The 17,913-nt window shown below is 37.7% G+C and overlaps 1 protein-coding gene across 1 annotated transcript; it reads left to right on the plus strand.

Moving 5' to 3' along the window:
• The first annotated feature begins 2,801 nt into the window (after positions 1-2,801).
• LOC106914660 (transmembrane protein 163a) lies at positions 2,802-16,804 on the plus strand. Its single transcript, XM_014981598.2, has 8 exons — positions 2,802-3,155; positions 4,585-4,704; positions 8,557-8,600; positions 8,705-8,796; positions 11,472-11,568; positions 14,694-14,805; positions 15,735-15,876; positions 16,035-16,804. The coding sequence occupies exons 1-8, from the start codon at positions 2,966-2,968 to the stop codon at positions 16,093-16,095; spliced, it is 858 nt and encodes a 285-aa protein (XP_014837084.2). The 5' UTR covers positions 2,802-2,965; the 3' UTR covers positions 16,096-16,804.
• Positions 16,805-17,913: the final 1,109 nt, after the last annotated feature.

The following is a 17,913-nucleotide window of genomic DNA, read 5'->3' on the forward strand; positions in this document are numbered from 1 at the left end:
CGGAATGACGAAACGAGAAGCCGAGTGTGAAGCCGGGAAATTGTGCATTTTTGCAACAGCGACACGAGTGGTCGGTGGTGCAAATTACAACAAGAAAACATGAAAATACATTTTACTTTAATTTATTCAATTATGGAAGATTAGAACCACTGGAAAAATATGAAGTGACTTTTTAGAAAAAATAAAAATAAAAAAGTCAAGTAAATTACTCAACTAAGAGTAAAACTGTATTTGGTTAAACATACTGATCAAAACATCTGATTTGATATTTCAAAACAAGGTAACCAGACAAAAATATTAAAATATTTACAAATTCTTGTCTTTTAAAGTATACAATAAAAAAGATATATCATTAAATAGCAAATTAAGGCGGAAGAAACACTTCTCCAAATCAATGTTTTTCCAACATAAAACTTATAAAGCCGATACTTAAATTATTCTTCATATTGTGACAATTTACAATATGTCACCTTAAGACACTTTACAAAAAAAGTATTTAAATTAAACCTAGTTTTCAAACAATGCAGGCAGGTTCAATTAATTATTATACAATTTGTTTAAGAAGGCATATATGTAAGGCATATTGTGTGGCTGTAAAATGTGAATTATGAGCATAATTTCACATTTTGTTGACTTTTTAGACATGTTTGATGTAAAATAAACTGCAATAATCTGTTAGTCGACTAGAGGGAGCCAGACACATCAACCCCAAACTGGACGCATTTTGGAGAGTCTTTCTGGTTCAGGGGTTTGCAACATGTGGCTTCGGATCCGCATGTGTAAGCTAAAATAATAATACACTTAGCAATGTTTTTAAAAAATAAAGCTTATGAAAATATTTTTTTTCCTTTCTTTTGCATTATTGCATGTTTTTAAGACATTTTTGCATCGTATTTCTAAACTAGTGATGGAGCTTTGAGATCTTTTATTAGGTTATGACCCTTTTTAATATTGCATATATAGAGAATTCAACAAAATGCATATCTTCTCTTTTTGAAAAACTTAGATTTGTATTTTTTTATTCTAAAATCTAACAATAGAAATAAAATGGCTGTTTTTTGTTTTTTTATTTAATCATATGACTCTTTTCTAGTAAGAACTGTTACAAGTTAATACATTGCGTTTTATTTTATTTATTTATTTATTTATTTTTCCAGAGGTGAGTGTAACTTTGTGATTCTGGACATTGGCTGCTGACCCCTGTTGATTTTTTTATTGATGTCCAATGTGGAGGCTTAGTGTTACAACAATGCAAAAAAAAGAAAAAGAAATAAATATATGTAATTAAAAATGCTAATTTATGTGTAAAACACTGATACAGGTGGCTTGATCCAACTTTAAAACACTCCTTTGAGTGAATTGAAAACGAGTTCTAACACATTTTCAAAGAGAAGAAAGCACCATATGACCTAAAATGAGCAGAAAATCAAAACAGGAATTCTGGATCATAAATAAAAGTTTCCCCCACAAAAATCAATTCATTACGTCCCGACATGATGTTTTCAACGAAGTTTATGGATGAGTTTTCATTGTCTGGACAGCTGTGCAGCGACGCACGCGCTCAAACCCCACGGGACAGATGTTTTCCTCGCGTTTCCAGAGCGCGCGCCAGTGGTGCAGCGGCTGAGGTTCGTGCGACGGCAGCGCGAGCCGCGCAGGTCTCGTGTTTTCCACCACGGATAGTAATTAGAGAGCTGGTGCGACCCCTTCACAAAGCTGCCGCTCTGTCGCGACTATTTATTTCCCCGCCGCTCGTCCGCTCACTGCGCGTTCAACGCCCCCAGTCAGGTTGGTCAACATTTAGGTCTGCAACTTCCGCTCTACTCCTTCAAAATAAACTCACAGCTAACTTTTGCATGAAGGCTTTTCTGAAAATGTTGAACAATAACATTTTAAATGTTTTAGCCTTCTGATTGGTTGTATCTTGTAAAACCATAAACTTTAAAATAACTATCTAAAATAATAGTATAAAATGCTAATAGACATATACTGTCATATTCGATTAATTATATTTGGAAAAAGTTAATTTATTTCAGTAACCAATTGCCAATTACACATTATGATAAAAAAAATATATTTTTTGACTTACGGCTAATGAAAACACATCTAAGTTTGACCATTAAACAAATATGGGCTTCTTGAAAACCATTTTTAATACATGCTTAAAGGTTGTTATTTTCAGAATGTACTTTATTTATTTTAAATTAATATTGTATTTAATTTATATTCAAGAACTCAAGGAATTTTTATTTGTAATGATTTGGGTTTTTGTGTGTTTATTTAGCTCCTGTGTCGTCTTGTCCACCCCTTGATTGAGCCCAGCTGTGACTTGTTTCCTCTGATTACATTCTCCGTGTATTCATACCCATCTGTGTCTGTGTTTCCCTGTCGGGTCCTTGTCCCACGTTGTTTGTTAACCAGTGCTCCCAGTGTTTGAGTCCTAGCTTTTATGCTCACCTGCGCTGCCTGGACTGTCTGTACTCCTCGTCTTCACCATTAAACAACCATTAATCACTACGTCCTGGGTCCATCTACCTCACCACCTACAACTCCAAACCATGACATTACTGTCATACCACCTTTGCTTGAATGTGGTAGGAAATTCGGACTCAGGTTCCAGAATAAATAAAAATAACGATAATGATAAATAACAGAGGTTATTTTCGCTGCACCACTGTTTAACTTTATATGTTGTAAACATTAGTAATAGAATAACGTTTTCTTCCTATTATTCTGTTTTGACTGTTTTCAGTGTTTCGGCCGGAGTTTGTTTTGAAATCCGTATTCCCCAATTTCCGGTGTTGTCTCACTTACAGTGCGTAATTTGGCGCAACTGGACGCGCAACTCTACAAGGAATTTCCCTCCTCCCCACTCTGTCTGTGGGTCTCTGCTCGTTGGAAAGGCTGGTTCTCCCGCCCAGGTGTGACATTCTCGGAGTGCCTCACTGGAACCACAGCCGAAAAGATGACGGACCCATCCCCGCCAGACTCCGCCGCCGTCCCGGAACCGGCTTCTGGTGCGGAGCCCACGGCGGTGAACGGCCAGTGCGAGCAGACGGACTCCCCGCAGCAGCAGGAGAACAACACAGAAAGTCAAGCAGAGGGTTTCAAGATGGATCAGGAGATGAAGATAACAGAGAGCATCGAGGATCGGGGTAGGTGATGTCAGAAATATTCATTTTTGTGCGTAATTTAACTAATAGATGATTAAACAAAAGGTGTTTTAGTAGAAAGTCTGTTTTTATGTGTGGTTTATATTGTTATGGCATAAGATTAAAAAATATTCTCATCTGTTTTCTATTTTTTTTTCTCATTGTTTGCAAAAATAAAAGTATAATAGTAAAATTATTATGAATTATATCAGTATTATTCTGGCACTAAAATATTGGTGCCAAAGATCCCTAATTTAATCAACCAACCATTTTTGGCTAATATTTATCAGCACTAAGTAAAATAGGAAAACTGTATAAATAATAATTAAGTAAGTAGCTGATTGGTATTTGTAAAAGTATATAGCTTAAAAATTTAAATGTTTTTTGTGAAATTATATTATTTTCTTCACAACATGCAGCACAATAATGAAATTAATAAATATTGCATAATAACATTAAGTTATTAGATTCTTAATTGATGATTTTATTTATTTAATCTTTAAAGAATTGGTATGTCTAAACTATTTTGGGTGTCTTTATAAATAAATCAATCTTTTGCTTTAATTGTGGCACATATGGGCTTCCATAAGGATACATACCTGAACTGAGATCCAGGAGGTTTATCAGCAGCACTTTGCTTTAATCTTTGGCAGCCCATAGATGGTCAACATGTCTAGTTCTGTTCAGTTTTGTCCACTTTATTACAAAATAAACAGTGACATTCAGAAGATATTGTGATGCTAATTAGTAAAAATAAAAGAATTGGCAAACGTGTAGTTTCCATTGAATATTTGTATTGCTTCCAGCATGCATGGGGCAACAATGGAAAGGAACTACCACCTTTTAACAGGAAGAAACCTGCAGCTGAACTATTACTGTCAGGCTGCCGTGGCAACAGTTCAGACGTTTTCCTACTTTAGCTAAAAGGAAAGCAGGAATAACTGGAACTATAGCACGAATTGAGAGTAAAGTTGGTTCTTTTATTGCTTATACTTTTCTTTAATTCGTCATACATTATGTATGAAACTCATGAGTCATTCTGATAAAAGGTGGATATCAGAGATCCAGTTAGTCAAACGGCTTGAACCTGCAGGGTTTGCTTTATTCCAGTTTTTATGCGGTCGTTCTGCAGGGAGAACATTTTCTCCCAATGCAGTTTCTTCACAACATATCTGATGTTTCTTTTGTTTTATTCCAAGGACATTTAAGTTTTCTGCAAACTAACAACCAGGGAAGATCGAAATGCAGTTAGCAACAAGCAGAGCAGTTGTGTATATATTCAGAATAAAGGAATCGGAGACAGAAAACAAAATGTCAGCAGGTAAAAGAGAACGTTTTGCCCCAGATATTTCTTCTGGGAGACAAAGTTAGGGATTGTTTGCAGGTTGAAGACTTCAGAACTACAAAAGTTTGGATGTCTTGTTGCGTGTAGGTCTTCTGGAGAGCAGCATGCGCCTGAAGCCTCACGAAGCACAGAGTTACAGAAAGAAAGCTCTCTGGGTGTCCTGGGCGTCCATCGTGGCCACCATCATCCTGGCTATCGCCGCTTTCAGTGAGTAACATTATTTCACAGAAGCACATGTTTGTATTTCTCGTGTTTGCTCACAACTTCACTTAATCCAAAGGTACATGAGGGCTGGTCTGTAGTTATCATAAGCAAAGACAGTTTGTTTGAGAAGATGACTGAGATGCTCTCTCCCGCTTTTTCCTCTTCTTCATTAGGTGGAGATTAGTTCCTGAAAAGAGTTCCCACATTGCTGCAGTGTTGTTGATTACCTGCAGCAGACAAGCATATTAGGGCTTCCTGTCTCTCTGAAGACTGCTACTAATGTCATGAAGGATCATTATGTTTTCATTTGTTCTCATACACAGCAGTTCTCTCTCTCTCAGACTGTATGTGGTGTTTTTGTAAAAAAGAACGTTTTGCCCCAGACTCGTTCCTCCATCACACATCAGCTTCTCTCTTCATAAATGAAACATGGCACTGCTTCCAGATTAGGTGCAGAAATGAGACGAAGTGATGAATGAGGGCAACGCAGCAGCAGGAGTTACTCTCTCATTACTCACACAGTTGTTTTCTTTGATTTAGGACCCAAGAATTACATGAGTAGATGATTCCAGTGGTTTAATAATGTCAGAGTAATTTATTTTAGACACCGCAACAGCTTAGAAGTTCTTAGGGCTGAAATGATTAATCGTGATTAATTGATTATTGAAATAATTAACTTATTTGGTAGCTGGAGTCCCCAGACACAAAAGAAGATAATTCTTTTCGATTAATCAATTAATCATCAGAATCACTGATAGAATAAATTCCAAAAAATAATTTAGACCCCTTTAATTTTATGTGTTGATGGTTTTTCTCGTGCCAAATAGGCATTCAGTCAGAGAACTCATTCCTCGTGTCACATTATGACAAAGTTTAATGTATTTTATTAGGATTTTGTGTCAAACCTGTTAAAAGTAGCAAAAGGACAAAGGTATGTGATATTCAAAAGATAAAAATTAGGAGTTCACTGATATATTGGTCCAGATTTCCTTAATTTAGGTTGATTGGCCCAGGACTGCATGTAAATAATTTACGTCACCTTTTTAATTCAGTGTGCTAAAGGCCACTGGTATAAATATATTTTGTCTTTTATTTCATAAACACATTATGCTGCAGCAGAAATTAGTCTTCTGGTAGCTTTGTTTTTAATTTGAGTCTGCTGTTTGTGTCATGAATAGTTTAATTTAAAATGAAAGCAGGATCAGTTGGTAAACAGTTCACTGCAGCTGTTGCATAACGGCTCATTAAAGTGTCTGTAAAATTACCTCTGTTTCCAGCCAGAGTTTATTAAATATGAGGAAGGGGCTTTGTGAGCCTTCGCTCAAATGAATTTGAAAACCTGATTACATCTCCTCGTATCACAGAGCTGAAAATCATTTCATCTGCATGAAAAATGAAAAATAAATGTGAAAATAACAGTTAAATAAGATGATTGAGGACTTTTAAGTGACACTCACAGAAACAAAAGTTTTCACTTCTATCATGTGATGTTTAAGCTAGTTTTTCTCACTTTTTTACTTTTTCAACTCAAGCCTGGACCTTAAATTATCCCGGTAATTACTGTGATAAACAATAATATTCAGCATTTTCAAGTAATGTATTGATAATGGGATAATAATGCAAAATTACTCTTTAATTTTGTAAAGAACATTTAACACTGGAGCTGGATTATAATTTAAATATCCAAAATATAAAAAACCCCATCAAAAATAAGAAAAGCACACAACCGAAACAATAAGTAAAGTGAATTATGATGATGAGCTCTTTTAATTTACTGTGAAACTAATTGATTATTTCTTCAGGCTTAGTCACAAACGCCATCTTATTGGGATTATGTGTGAATTGAACCAAAAATATGTTGTTCAAGTTTGCCTATTCCTTTCTCAATGTTACTGTAAATATTGGTTTTATGAGGAGAAGATATGAACCTTTTACATCCAGAGTCAGAGGTCATTTTTTCGGCCATGCCGGAGCGTTTTGGGGCCTCTCCCCTCCACACCTGCTGCTGCTCTGTGGCCCTGATGGGCCTGGAAACCATTAGTGCCACTCAGACTCTGTAAAGCGAGTTGCTGGATGTTTTTACGGTTGGCAGCAGCATAGAGAGGAAACATACATGTTCATGCCACGGCTCACACCTGATACCCTGCCTGCACATCCTCTGACTGAAACATGGCGGGACTGTTTGACAGCCGCTGAGTGAACAAGAACAAAACCAGTTCCTGTTTGTTTAGGCTGAACACCGGCTTCTGTTTTTGTTCAATTAAAAAGGCAGAGATGGACGGCGTCAGTCGGTTAAATGTAAAAATAAAAGTAATACCAGACAGGTCAGAGCGACTTCTAGACATGAAGCGAACAGCACAGATGTGTGTGTGTGTGTGTCCGTGTATGTGACACCCACCAAGCTTCCCTGGGAGCCAATTAACCAGCACTGGGTTCAGCTTTGACGACCGCAGAGCTGCAGCTGAGTTATTTATACAAAATGTCGCTTTTTTTCCCTCCTAATAAAGGAGAAAGGGGAAAAGAAGGAGACCTAGCTTTCTTTGTTACAGTGAGGACAGAAAACTGTAGTTTATTTTTGATTAAACACTGTGCGAAATGTACATTTTTTATGTTTTAGGAGGAGATTGTTTTTTTTTAAATACAGTTGTATCTTTGGGATCTCCAGAAGCTAAAAGCTGTAATGATTAATGTCAAATAAATAGCAGAAAGTTTTGTTTGTTCAGCTGTCTAAAAGCTACACATCAGGTTCAGCTAAATATCGGCTTATTCATTAATCTAATTCAAATCCAATTCAAAAATACTGTTTTGATCCAAGAGGGAAATTAAATGTTGTAGCTGATGGCTGCAGGCAAAAGAAGATCTCCTGTAGCAGTCAGTATCACAACGTCCTGTTGTCGTCGTCTTGGTTTCTATTTCAGTTTTGCGAAATAAACCCATTTCTTTTCTCATCTCATTTTGGCGCCAAAACTTTTGATCGAAAACAAGATTTTATATTTTAAATTTACATGTTTCCAGTAAGCACATTTCTTTTCAAAATGTCAAATTACGGTGTTGAAAACAGCTTTTGTTGATGTCCGTAATGTTTGTGATTTTAAGAACATTCGTCCTGTCCAGCCCCACATCATGATGCTTCCACCTCCGTGTTTCAGCTCAGAGTTAGTGTTGCTTTTCCTCCAAACTAGAATAAGTCAGTTGCTGTGTAAACTGGGGGTTGTGTGCATTGCGTCCTCTCATCCCGCCCTTCCTTATTTGCTTTGACATCAGCAGCTGTCAGTTTCAGGCTTCTTCTCCTGCTTATTTAAAGTAGATTGTGTACATTAAGTCAGGTTTTTGAGCTTTATCTGCCTCATAAACGACTGAGAGACTCTACTGTTCTAGAAGCAGATGAGGTTGATGTATTAGAGATGCAGCTCCACAGACTTCAGGTGTCATAAAAAGATCCCAGTAGGTGATTTGTATGCAGGGCAGGGCTCATTTGCGGCCAACAGTTTGCAGTGCGAGTGCTGCAGTTTTGATAGTGTCTTTATCCTTGAGAGAAGCATGAAGATGAAACAAAAGCAGAGGAGAGTAGGGAGCTTAAATGGAGGAAAAAGAAACAATATAGCAACTAGAAGCTCTCTGGCCCCCTGTGAGTTTTTCTAAAAATAACCTGGAGAGGAGGATTTCTCCCTGCTGATGCAGGTGCATAAATATTTGCATCTGTTTGCTATTTCCAAATCAGATTTCAGATTTCACTTCCTCTCGTCTCATCTGTCCGGTTTTCTGCAGGAGTTGATAAGAAAGCAGAACTGATCTACCTTCCCACAATTAAAAGAAACGTAAACGTTGAGTTCATGTTTCTGTGTTTTCTTGCAGCTGTGTCCATCATGCGCCACAGTGCCTCTGCTTTCGGATTCGCTGTAAGTCCACACCAACACATCTCGGATCCAAACTGAGGGGAATGACGTGAATTGCATGCTAGATGTATTTTTTTTGTTTGTTTTGCTTTGCTTTCACGCTGCAGTTTGACGCCACGTTAGACGTGCTGTCCTCCGTCATCGTGCTGTGGCGCTACAGCAACGCAGCTGCTGTCCATTCTGCACACCGTGAATACATGTGAGTGCGACGTTTCCGCATTTTTCTCACATTGCAAATGCAAATCTAGGCTGTTGTGTTGGGAGGTGCTCTGTTTGATGCTCAAATTTCCTGAAGCAGCAAATGGACCATCTGGAAAAGATGTAGACTTTCTTGATTTGGATGATGAATCTGTTTAATAGTTACTTTTATACAGATACCACCACATATCGAAGTAAAAGGAAATTAGCTAGCAGATAAATAAGCAAACCAAACATTGACAGTGATTTTTGTTTTCAAGAAGAGACGTGAAATGTGTATTATTTTTCTGCTCCAACTGTCCTGTTGAGAGAAGGGAATACAGAAGAGCTATGTAAGAGCTTTTGGACAATTTTTGTAGAGAATGGAGAGGATATTGTTTTTGTTTTTTGCTTAGTTTATAAAACTGTGAGATATATATACTTCTCTGGAAAAAATATAGAGACGCACTGCACTGAATAGTATTGAAAACCTCCTGGTTTTTCCACCAAATATGGATTTCTGAACTCATCCTGAGTTAAAACATTAGTATTCCTAAATTAATATAAACTTGTTTTGTTGCATTAATTGCATCTTTTTCGTTATTTTCTCATTTTCTCAATATTAAATTATTGCTTGGAATTTCAGAGACATGTTGTCAGTAGTTCATACAATAAAAGGACAATGTTCATTTTACTCAAACATAAAGCTATAAAAAGTAAAATAAGAGAAACTGGTCATTTTAAGTGGTCTTTCAATTTTTTCCAGAGCAGTATTTAGCATTCCGATCCACTCCATCCCAGTAGGTGGCGGTAATGCGCACCAAAACGTTGTTTTCCAACCACCATTAAAACAAAGCAGAAGAAGACCTGGCCAATTAGCTTCACCTGTTGTGAGTGCAGGAACTTGGAAAGTGGAAACAACAGTTTTGTTTGGAAATAAAGTTTTTCAACCAAAAAATACGTGGTTCCTTTGCGGAATAACCTCCCTTTTTTAATAAAACTGAATTAAAGACTATAACGCTAACGCAACGGAAGACCAGGTAAGCTAAAGCCAACAGGAGCTCAGGGAAATTCCCACTAGAACTGCCAGAACCTTATAACAGGTGTTGCATGTGAAAAAGGAATTATTGACTTAAAACAAGCTCGTATCTTATTTCAAGTGTACTTAGATATTTGCACTAGAAGCTGGACCAAAAATAATCTGTAAGATTTTGTGTTTTTGCAGCGTTAAACTCCATACCCCAACATAACAGAGGCTTCATTGGGAGTCGGATAAAAGCTGAATCTGTCTGCGCCGCTTCTGAAGGAGCATATGTTGGTTTCACACACACCCAGGAGTCAAGACGCATCTCTGTCTCAGAGGCGTATCAAGTAATTGCAGGAGAGACGACGGATGAGATCATATCCTCTGGAGGAGAGATGGAAACATTCTCTGAAAAACATTGGATATGTGAAAAAGTTGCACACAAATTTAACCAAACTGATTTGGTTTTGAATCAACACGGATTCAGTTAACCTCAGGCTTCATGATTTCTTCCCTACTATTAACTGGTGATCAGTTCAAAATGAACTATAAATAACACAAAATCTTACCAAATATTTTTGTCTGTTTTAGTACACTTTAAATAAGATGAACCTAACTTGCAAGTACATTTTCAGCAAAATATATGAGCTCGTTTTAAGTTAACAATTCTTTAATATTAATGAAAAACTAATAGTTGAGACATTTTCTGCAAGTGAAACTGGTGTTATCAATATTAATGAATTATTAACCTGAAACAAACTCCCATATCTTGATGAAAATTCCTTGTATGTTAGTTTTGTCTTGTTTCAAGTGTATGAAGATATTTGCCCTGGAAACTAGACAAAGATTTGGTAATATTTGTGTTTTTGCAGTGTGGTATGCACCTTAACTCGCACTCTGAGTCTGCTTTTGATTCTGCAGACGGCATCGCTCTCTTTTACCAGCCTGCCAGGGATGCGTGTTATTCTTTTTAATTTGTCCACCTGTCTGTGTTTCATAAATGAGACGCGGTTGAACAGTGAACCCCAGAGGCTGTCTGGTTACCACGGTAACTCACTTGAGGTCTGATAACAGAAGATATTAAGGATTTTTTTTTCTTTCTCGGAAATCAAATTTGAAGCTTTCTTGAAATAAAAACACCTTTTGTTCCCAGAATCCGACACCGTCATTCTGATCCTAATTATTCTCTGCTTGTTTATGAATCTAAACAGAAAGGTAGTTTATCTGAAAGCCGCAGAGAAACCAGCAGCATCGGCATTGTGCGGGAAACAACAGAGAGCCAGTTAGCGGGGATGTTTGTCCTGCTGCGGACTTCCCAAAGGGATGCTGGCTGTTGCCGTGGTTACCTCATCCAGTCAAAACCCTGCTCTCCAGTGTTGCTCGAGAGCAGCCTTCAGACGTTGAGTGCGCTCAGTCTGGTAACCATGCATGACCAGGACATATGCTCCAGCTGGCTCCTGCTTCCCTCTAGACTCGGTTAATTGGATAAAGGTCATTAAAGGACATCTGCTGCTTTTCAATCAATACTCAAAGCACACATGTATACACTCTCTGTCACACTATTGTAATGTAAGGAAGATTTGAGTTGGTTTGAATGTGAAACCCCACATTGTTCAGATTTTGTCGTTTTTTTGTTTCCTGTTTCTGATCATCTGACTTCTACTTCCTGTCAGTGCCTGCGTGATCCTGGGTGTGATCTTCATCCTGTCCTCCCTTTGCATCATGGGAAAGGCCATCCATGACCTGGCCACCAAGCTGCTGCCAGAAGTGGTGAGAATTTATAAATCACAAATCCATGATAAATAAATATTCTGTAGTGAAGTAATTTATTCTAATACTAGAACAGTCAGGAAAAGATTCATATAAGAGAAATTTGGATTAACACATCCAGGATATGAGGAGATGACGCTGTCAAACTCACGTTATGGGGTAAAAATAACTAAAATAATCAGAAAACTGTAAACTATTGGTGACGGCTGCATGGCTAACCAGGGTCGCCTGACTTTCTGCCTGCACACATGAACTGGAGCTTTGGGAATGCAAGACAAATGCTGCATGCATAATCAGATTTTTCAGTGGAATCTGTGGTTATTTTTGCAGCTCTGTCAGATTGAAACAGGGACTTTCTGCCAAAGATTTCAGAGTTACAAACATATATTCAGCTGTTTCTGTCTAATATTTGTACCTTTTATAGAATCCAAAATAAACAGCATTCAGACACTGATCAGGCCCTGCTGAGGGAAATAAATAAAAACAATGACTATCATAATGATGATTTTCTGTCTTTAAGAGACAAAAATAAAGCAGATTAAATGTAGAAAGTGCTCTTTACATTAAATGGCATATATTAGCATAAAACACAAAGTTCATCCTGAACTAGTTTTAATTCAGTTCAGCCAGGGTAAAACGAATTGATTCGTGTTCATAGTTCAGCACTAAGTTCACTACTCCAACATGAACTAGTTCTTGCTTATATAAGCTGTATTTAATAACGGCTGAATCATATTTTAACGTTTATCAGAAAACAAAATGAAATTCTGAGTTTAAACCAACCCTTTTTGACTACTTCTGTAATTTCAGTCACTTTTGACTTTTTCAGCAGTCTAAAACAAATGTAATAATATCAAACCACTGGTACTTCAGTAGTGTAAAAAGAGGATGTTATTGCACATTTTTACTAATTCTGCAGTCAAAAGAAATGTAAAATTGTGTGATCTTCATCGTTTAAGCACATTGGCTGAGATTGGGTTTTCCATACTGGATGTTTTCCACATATTAACGTAAAATTGGACTGTAAAAAACCTCAGATTAATCTTAGTTTTGAGAGTTGTGACCTGAGTAGATTCACTTAAAATTACGGCATAAACTAAGTTTTTCCTTAAAACACAGCAAAAATCTTTGCTTCAGCCATTTAAAAAATGTCCTTTAAAACCTAACTTAACGGTGCGTTGTGACGCATTAAGTGTTTGTTACAATAACCAAACCATAATGATCAACATTTAGGATTTGGTTGTAAAGTTTAGTAAAATTAGAGATCTTGGAGTAAAAAATGCTACATTTAGAGGTTATTCTCTAGTTTTGTGCTGGGTTTTGTTTTTCCAAACTTTTTTTTTTTTTCACTAACTGTGAGGATGAGGTGTGACTCTGCCGGTGCTGCTGGAGGAAGAATGTCACAAATCTCAGGTGTGAAGACTCGCAAGCTTTAACACTTCTGTAAATAGCTTTATCGCCCTGTTGCTAGGCAGTAGTGGTTGCTGTAGAAACAGCTTTGCGTCTTAATTAAATTATTAAAAATAATCATATACAGGAATGTATAGAGATTCTTAAATGAAGTATAAAGTACTTCATTTAAAATTAAATGCATTGCGTTTGACAGACTTCTAGCTGTAATTGTAATTTTTTTGACGTATGCAGTGTGGAAAAACATTTTTTTCTTTACACTCTACATTTATTCACAACATTGCATTGCTTTGGCAAATAAAACCTAAAAAAATTGATTACGTGTTAATATTTAATGAAAGCAGTGACTGAACATTGATTGCCTGCTATTAAATTTACAAATCTATATCTGTTGATCTACAATAATCATGGTTTTAATGGATTACCAAGCCTTTGTTAGAAACTCAGTCAGTTTTCCAAATCCTATATTGATTTATTGGCCTGACTGTGTTTTCACTCCATTCATCTGCTGCTGCAGAGAAGCAGACGGACGGGCTGAAACATGGCCTCCGCCAAAGCATAAACAAACGCCGACAGATTGTTTTCTTCTTCTTCTTCTCCTCTCACACTCGTCTTGTAGCTCACAGTGAGCCTTCCTCACTGTGCCACAGTTGGAAATTAGGTAAATGTTTCCCCTCAACCACACCTCTTCTTTCTCTTATTCATGAAATATTAATGAGGTAAGCAGCTGCTTAAATATGCAGGTTAGATGAAGGAGGTTGGGTTGTTCGGTTTGACACCGGGCTGCTCCCAATTAGCGTCAGCTAGCGTCCACAACAAAGCTGATCTCTGCATCGAGGTGTGAGTTAGGTTATGACACAACATCCAAAGCTTTGAGCAGCTCATGGATCACTGTTAATCATCTGAAAATGGAAAAAATTACAACGCTATGTTTGCAGAACAAGCTGAACTCCACAGTCAAGCATGATGGTGGTCTAATCATGCTGTGGGGTTCAGTAAGGAAAAGAAAGGTGGACAGAGTTAAAATATTTCACTCCAGCGAGTTTTTCTTTCTGAATGAGTGGCAGAAAATTTTAAATCTTTACACAAAATTCACTTTTTTTGATACGCACCTTTTCATTTTACAGATTTTTTTGATGTCGTAAAAAATAAAACTCTTCTAAATCATGCTTCATAATTATCGATTAAATATGAATAATTTTCATAACGGAAGCTTCCAGTCTTGGAGGAAGTCGAACTATAATTGATTCCTGTGGTTATTGAGCGTTTAATTGAGCTATAAGCATCAAAATGATCTTAAATCTTACAGAACGGCTCACCCGTCTTCCCCACTAAAGAATGTAATCGATGGTGAACATAATCTGCTCTGTGGGTTTCACCTCCAGCACTGAGTCAGGTTTTCTCTATTCTTTGATGTGTGAGGGAGCCAAAGTAGCTTTTCATGGCTCCAAGGCCGTAGTGCAATATTAATGCTGCCGCAGAGCCGCTGAGAGCTCTGCAGCCTTCCTTTGTGCTCCAGCTTTTATGCTGCCTCGCTTTCTCTGCTCTGAAATCTTAAAGGAGCTACAGAAAGGACGTTATTAAAGCTAAACAGCATCCAGAGGTTTTAGCAGTTAAAGAAATGCTAAAGAGTGTCATTGGGAGAACGATTTTGTCAGATTTCTGCATGATCAGAATAAAACTGCAGCTACGTTGTCGTTCTCCGTGTCTTTCAGGACGACTTCCTGTTCAGCGTGTCCATCGTCAGCGGCCTGGTGTGCGTCGTCCTGGCCGTGATCAAGTTCATGCTCGGCAAAGTGCTGACCAGCCGAGCGCTCATCACCGACGGTGAGCGAACACGCCAACAGGAAGTCAGCACATGCCATATAAATGCATAGACAAATAAAATACAAACAATAAAGACGTAGTGATGTGTAGAAGATGATCAGATTAGCATTAACGTAAGAATTTAATGTTTCAAAATCAATCTACTCAAGTAAGAGCAGCAATAGTTTATAAGATTACTCAAGCAAAAGTAAAAAGTTCAGCAACACGACTCGTATACGTAAATGTTTTCCCCCAAAAAAGTTACCAGAACCTCTGAACATAAATTGTCAGTAGCTTGCTAACAAGCTTAAAGGAGCAGTGTTATGTATTTTCCAGACGCATAGCGCCATTTTATGCTACAATCAATTTACTGTTACCTTTAGTTGCTACAGAAATGCTACATATATCAAAAATGACTTCAAAGAAGTTAGACTTTGTAATTTTAATGCCTTGAAATTGAACTTCTGTCTCTTTAAGAAGCTTCTGCTCTTTCTGAAACTCCGCCTTCAGGAAGTCATCGCAACATTTCTCCTCTACTATTAACCCTTTAGCAACATTTTCAGCAGCGTTGCACTGCGAAGTAGCTCCTATAATGAGCTCAGCTGTTTAACTAGGTGTTTGCTAATTGCTTCTGGCTAATTTGAAGGAATGGAGGGCTAGGTCCAACCAGGCATTTTTGATGCTCAATAGTTGCCATGGAGATTAAACGTTTTCTGAAACTTGCATGAAAGAATCAAGGCGACTTTAAAGTGATATATTGGCATGAATTTGTAAAAAGAAATGTGCAAAAAAACAAAATAAAATCCAGGGTGGGTCCATACATGGTGCTGCCACTACCATATTTCACATTTCAAAATGTGTTGAAAGCTGCAGACGTTGAATTGGGTTGAATGCATCTGCAGTGTGTGAGCGAATTGAGCTTTTCACCAAACTGCGTTTCCTGTTTCCAGGATTTAACTCTCTGGTTGGAGGCATCATGGGGTTCTCCATCCTCATCAGTGCTGAAGTGTTCAAACATGAGCCCAAGGTGTGGTACCTGGACGGAACAGTAGGGGTCCTCATGGGCCTCATCATCCTCGCCTACGGAGTCAAGTAAGTGCCAACAATGGCCCTGGTTCTGATGATATATGTTAAGCGTGTAATATTCGAAAGAACTGATGGAAAAGTAAAAGCAAAACAGCAAAGTGTTTCCCAGAGTTGCATGCTGGGATATGGAGTTTTCCCCTCAAAGTTTCGTCTCTGTGATCCAGGCTGCTGCGGGACATGATCCCCCGGGTCAGGCAGACCAGGAACTACGAGCGCTTTGAGTGACGGGTAACACAAGACACAAAGGGACAGAGGAGGGGACAGGAGAGACGCTCTGTCCACAGACACTCATTCAGTCCTGGAGCTGAAGACGTTTCTGTCCGCCCACGACTGGACTGACGGGGACAGCAGCGATGACAGATGAAACCTTTGGGAACTTTTCCGTGTTTTCCAGTTCAGTGTACATACAGCATATCTCACTGTGGTCACAGTGGGTGGGCGCTCCGCTTCTTCACCTCCATTCATGTCCAGAGATTCAGCGTAGCTCAGCTGTAACGGCAGCGCACGGTTCCAGGAGGCCGGCGCTCAGCTGGGCTGTAAAACGCTGCAGCAGCTCTATTACCACAGTTTGACTTTTTTATGACTACAGAGAGGATGTGTCAGTGCAAAGGCTCATTAGGCAAAGGAAGCAGGTACGACGTTATGGTGGCTCAGCTCCAGCTCTCAGCCCGGCCCAAGATGTTTTCTTTATTCTGACAACCAACATTTTATTTCAAACATTTTTATTTTCTCAGAATCCAGAAATTTCAACAGAAATCTGAGTGCAAAGATTCAAATATGGGGTCGAAATTATTAGACTCCTTATGAAATTTAAAGTTTTTGTCAGAGATTTCTCAACTGCTTTTAAACAGATCAGTAATTTAAAGATCCCAGTTTTTATTTAAATGTCTCCTTAGTTTTATCGTAATTGATTGATTAGAAGCTGTGGGCATTACGAAATGGAATACAAATTTCATAGCTGTGTTTGATTAAGTTTTTAGTTTTTGTGAAAGAATTTGGTTTTTATGTGCAAAGCAAACTAATGTAGGCATAAAAAAAACTAGAGTGTTTGGGGGGGAAATGGCTTGAAGAATGATTTAACAGCATTTAAGAAATATTTGACAAAAACTTCAAATTTGATAGGGGGGGGTAATAATTTTGACTAAAACTTTATGTATGCGAGACAGACGGACAAATGGAAATAGATAAAAGTCTAATATTTTTCCTGTATTCTGTTATCTCATATTAATTATGTTGTAAAGTAACTGAACAGGGTCAGCAATTGCACCATCTACTGACCAAAAGTGGTTACTACAACATTTACTGCAAACCCATTTAAATCTTTTTTTTTTTTTTTTTGTTCTTTCGGCTGTTAACTCTTTTTTTTTATTATCATTAATCTGAAACTAACCCATGAACTCTAAAGTAAGGAGAAAGATAAAGTTAAATAGTTGACTCTCAGGTTGTGGGTCGATAAAGTTATTGTTCTGGACACCAACTACTGTTTGAGTCAATATGTGAGCTGTTTGCTTTGGCTTTAAAACGGGAAGCTCCGAGTTTAATCTTGACGCGTGAACAAATGATATGGTATTAAAACTTCCTTCATGTTCATCATTTACTTCTTTCCTGACTGGAAATATCTCATCCAAGCTTTTAACCATCTGTGATCATATTTAAACCTACAGCCTTAATTTTGCAGATTGTTGAAATGTAAATATTAGTAGAAAGTGAGATTTGATTTGTTGGATGTGAAGGTCTGGTTACAACAGGATATTGTTATTTTTATGAACTTTCCTCATGGCTGTAAATGAATGTAAACACTGTGCTTTGAGGCCGACTTGGTTTTAAAATGAATCCGTCTTTTATTGCAGTGTAATCTCAATTTGAAGACTGTAGTTTATGCTGCAGCATTAAAATGTGGGATGAAAAATGAAAGTTTACAAGTTTAGGTTGGTGCATCGTAAACATTATTCAGTATATTTCTGTGTAAAATTCCTGTGATGTTGAAGAAATGCAGAAGCTGAGCCGTTTGTCACTGAAAGAAGATTCACTGAAAAATAAAGC

Source organism: Poecilia mexicana, unplaced genomic scaffold, assembly GCF_051168715.1.
Source record: "Poecilia mexicana isolate PSO_F unplaced genomic scaffold, ASM5116871v1 scaffold_2, whole genome shotgun sequence".
Lineage (NCBI taxonomy): Eukaryota > Metazoa > Chordata > Actinopteri > Cyprinodontiformes > Poeciliidae > Poecilia > Poecilia mexicana.

Coding starts and splice junctions, on each gene's coding strand:
- LOC106914660 (XM_014981598.2), top strand. CDS start 2,966: ATGACGGACCCATCCCCGCCAGACTCCGCCGCCGTCCCGGAACCGGCT. Junction 8,601..8,704: donor CCTCTGCTTTCGGATTCGCT/GTAAGTCCACAC, acceptor TTCACGCTGCAG/TTTGACGCCACGTTAGACGT. Junction 14,806..15,734: donor CCGAGCGCTCATCACCGACG/GTGAGCGAACAC, acceptor TCCTGTTTCCAG/GATTTAACTCTCTGGTTGGA.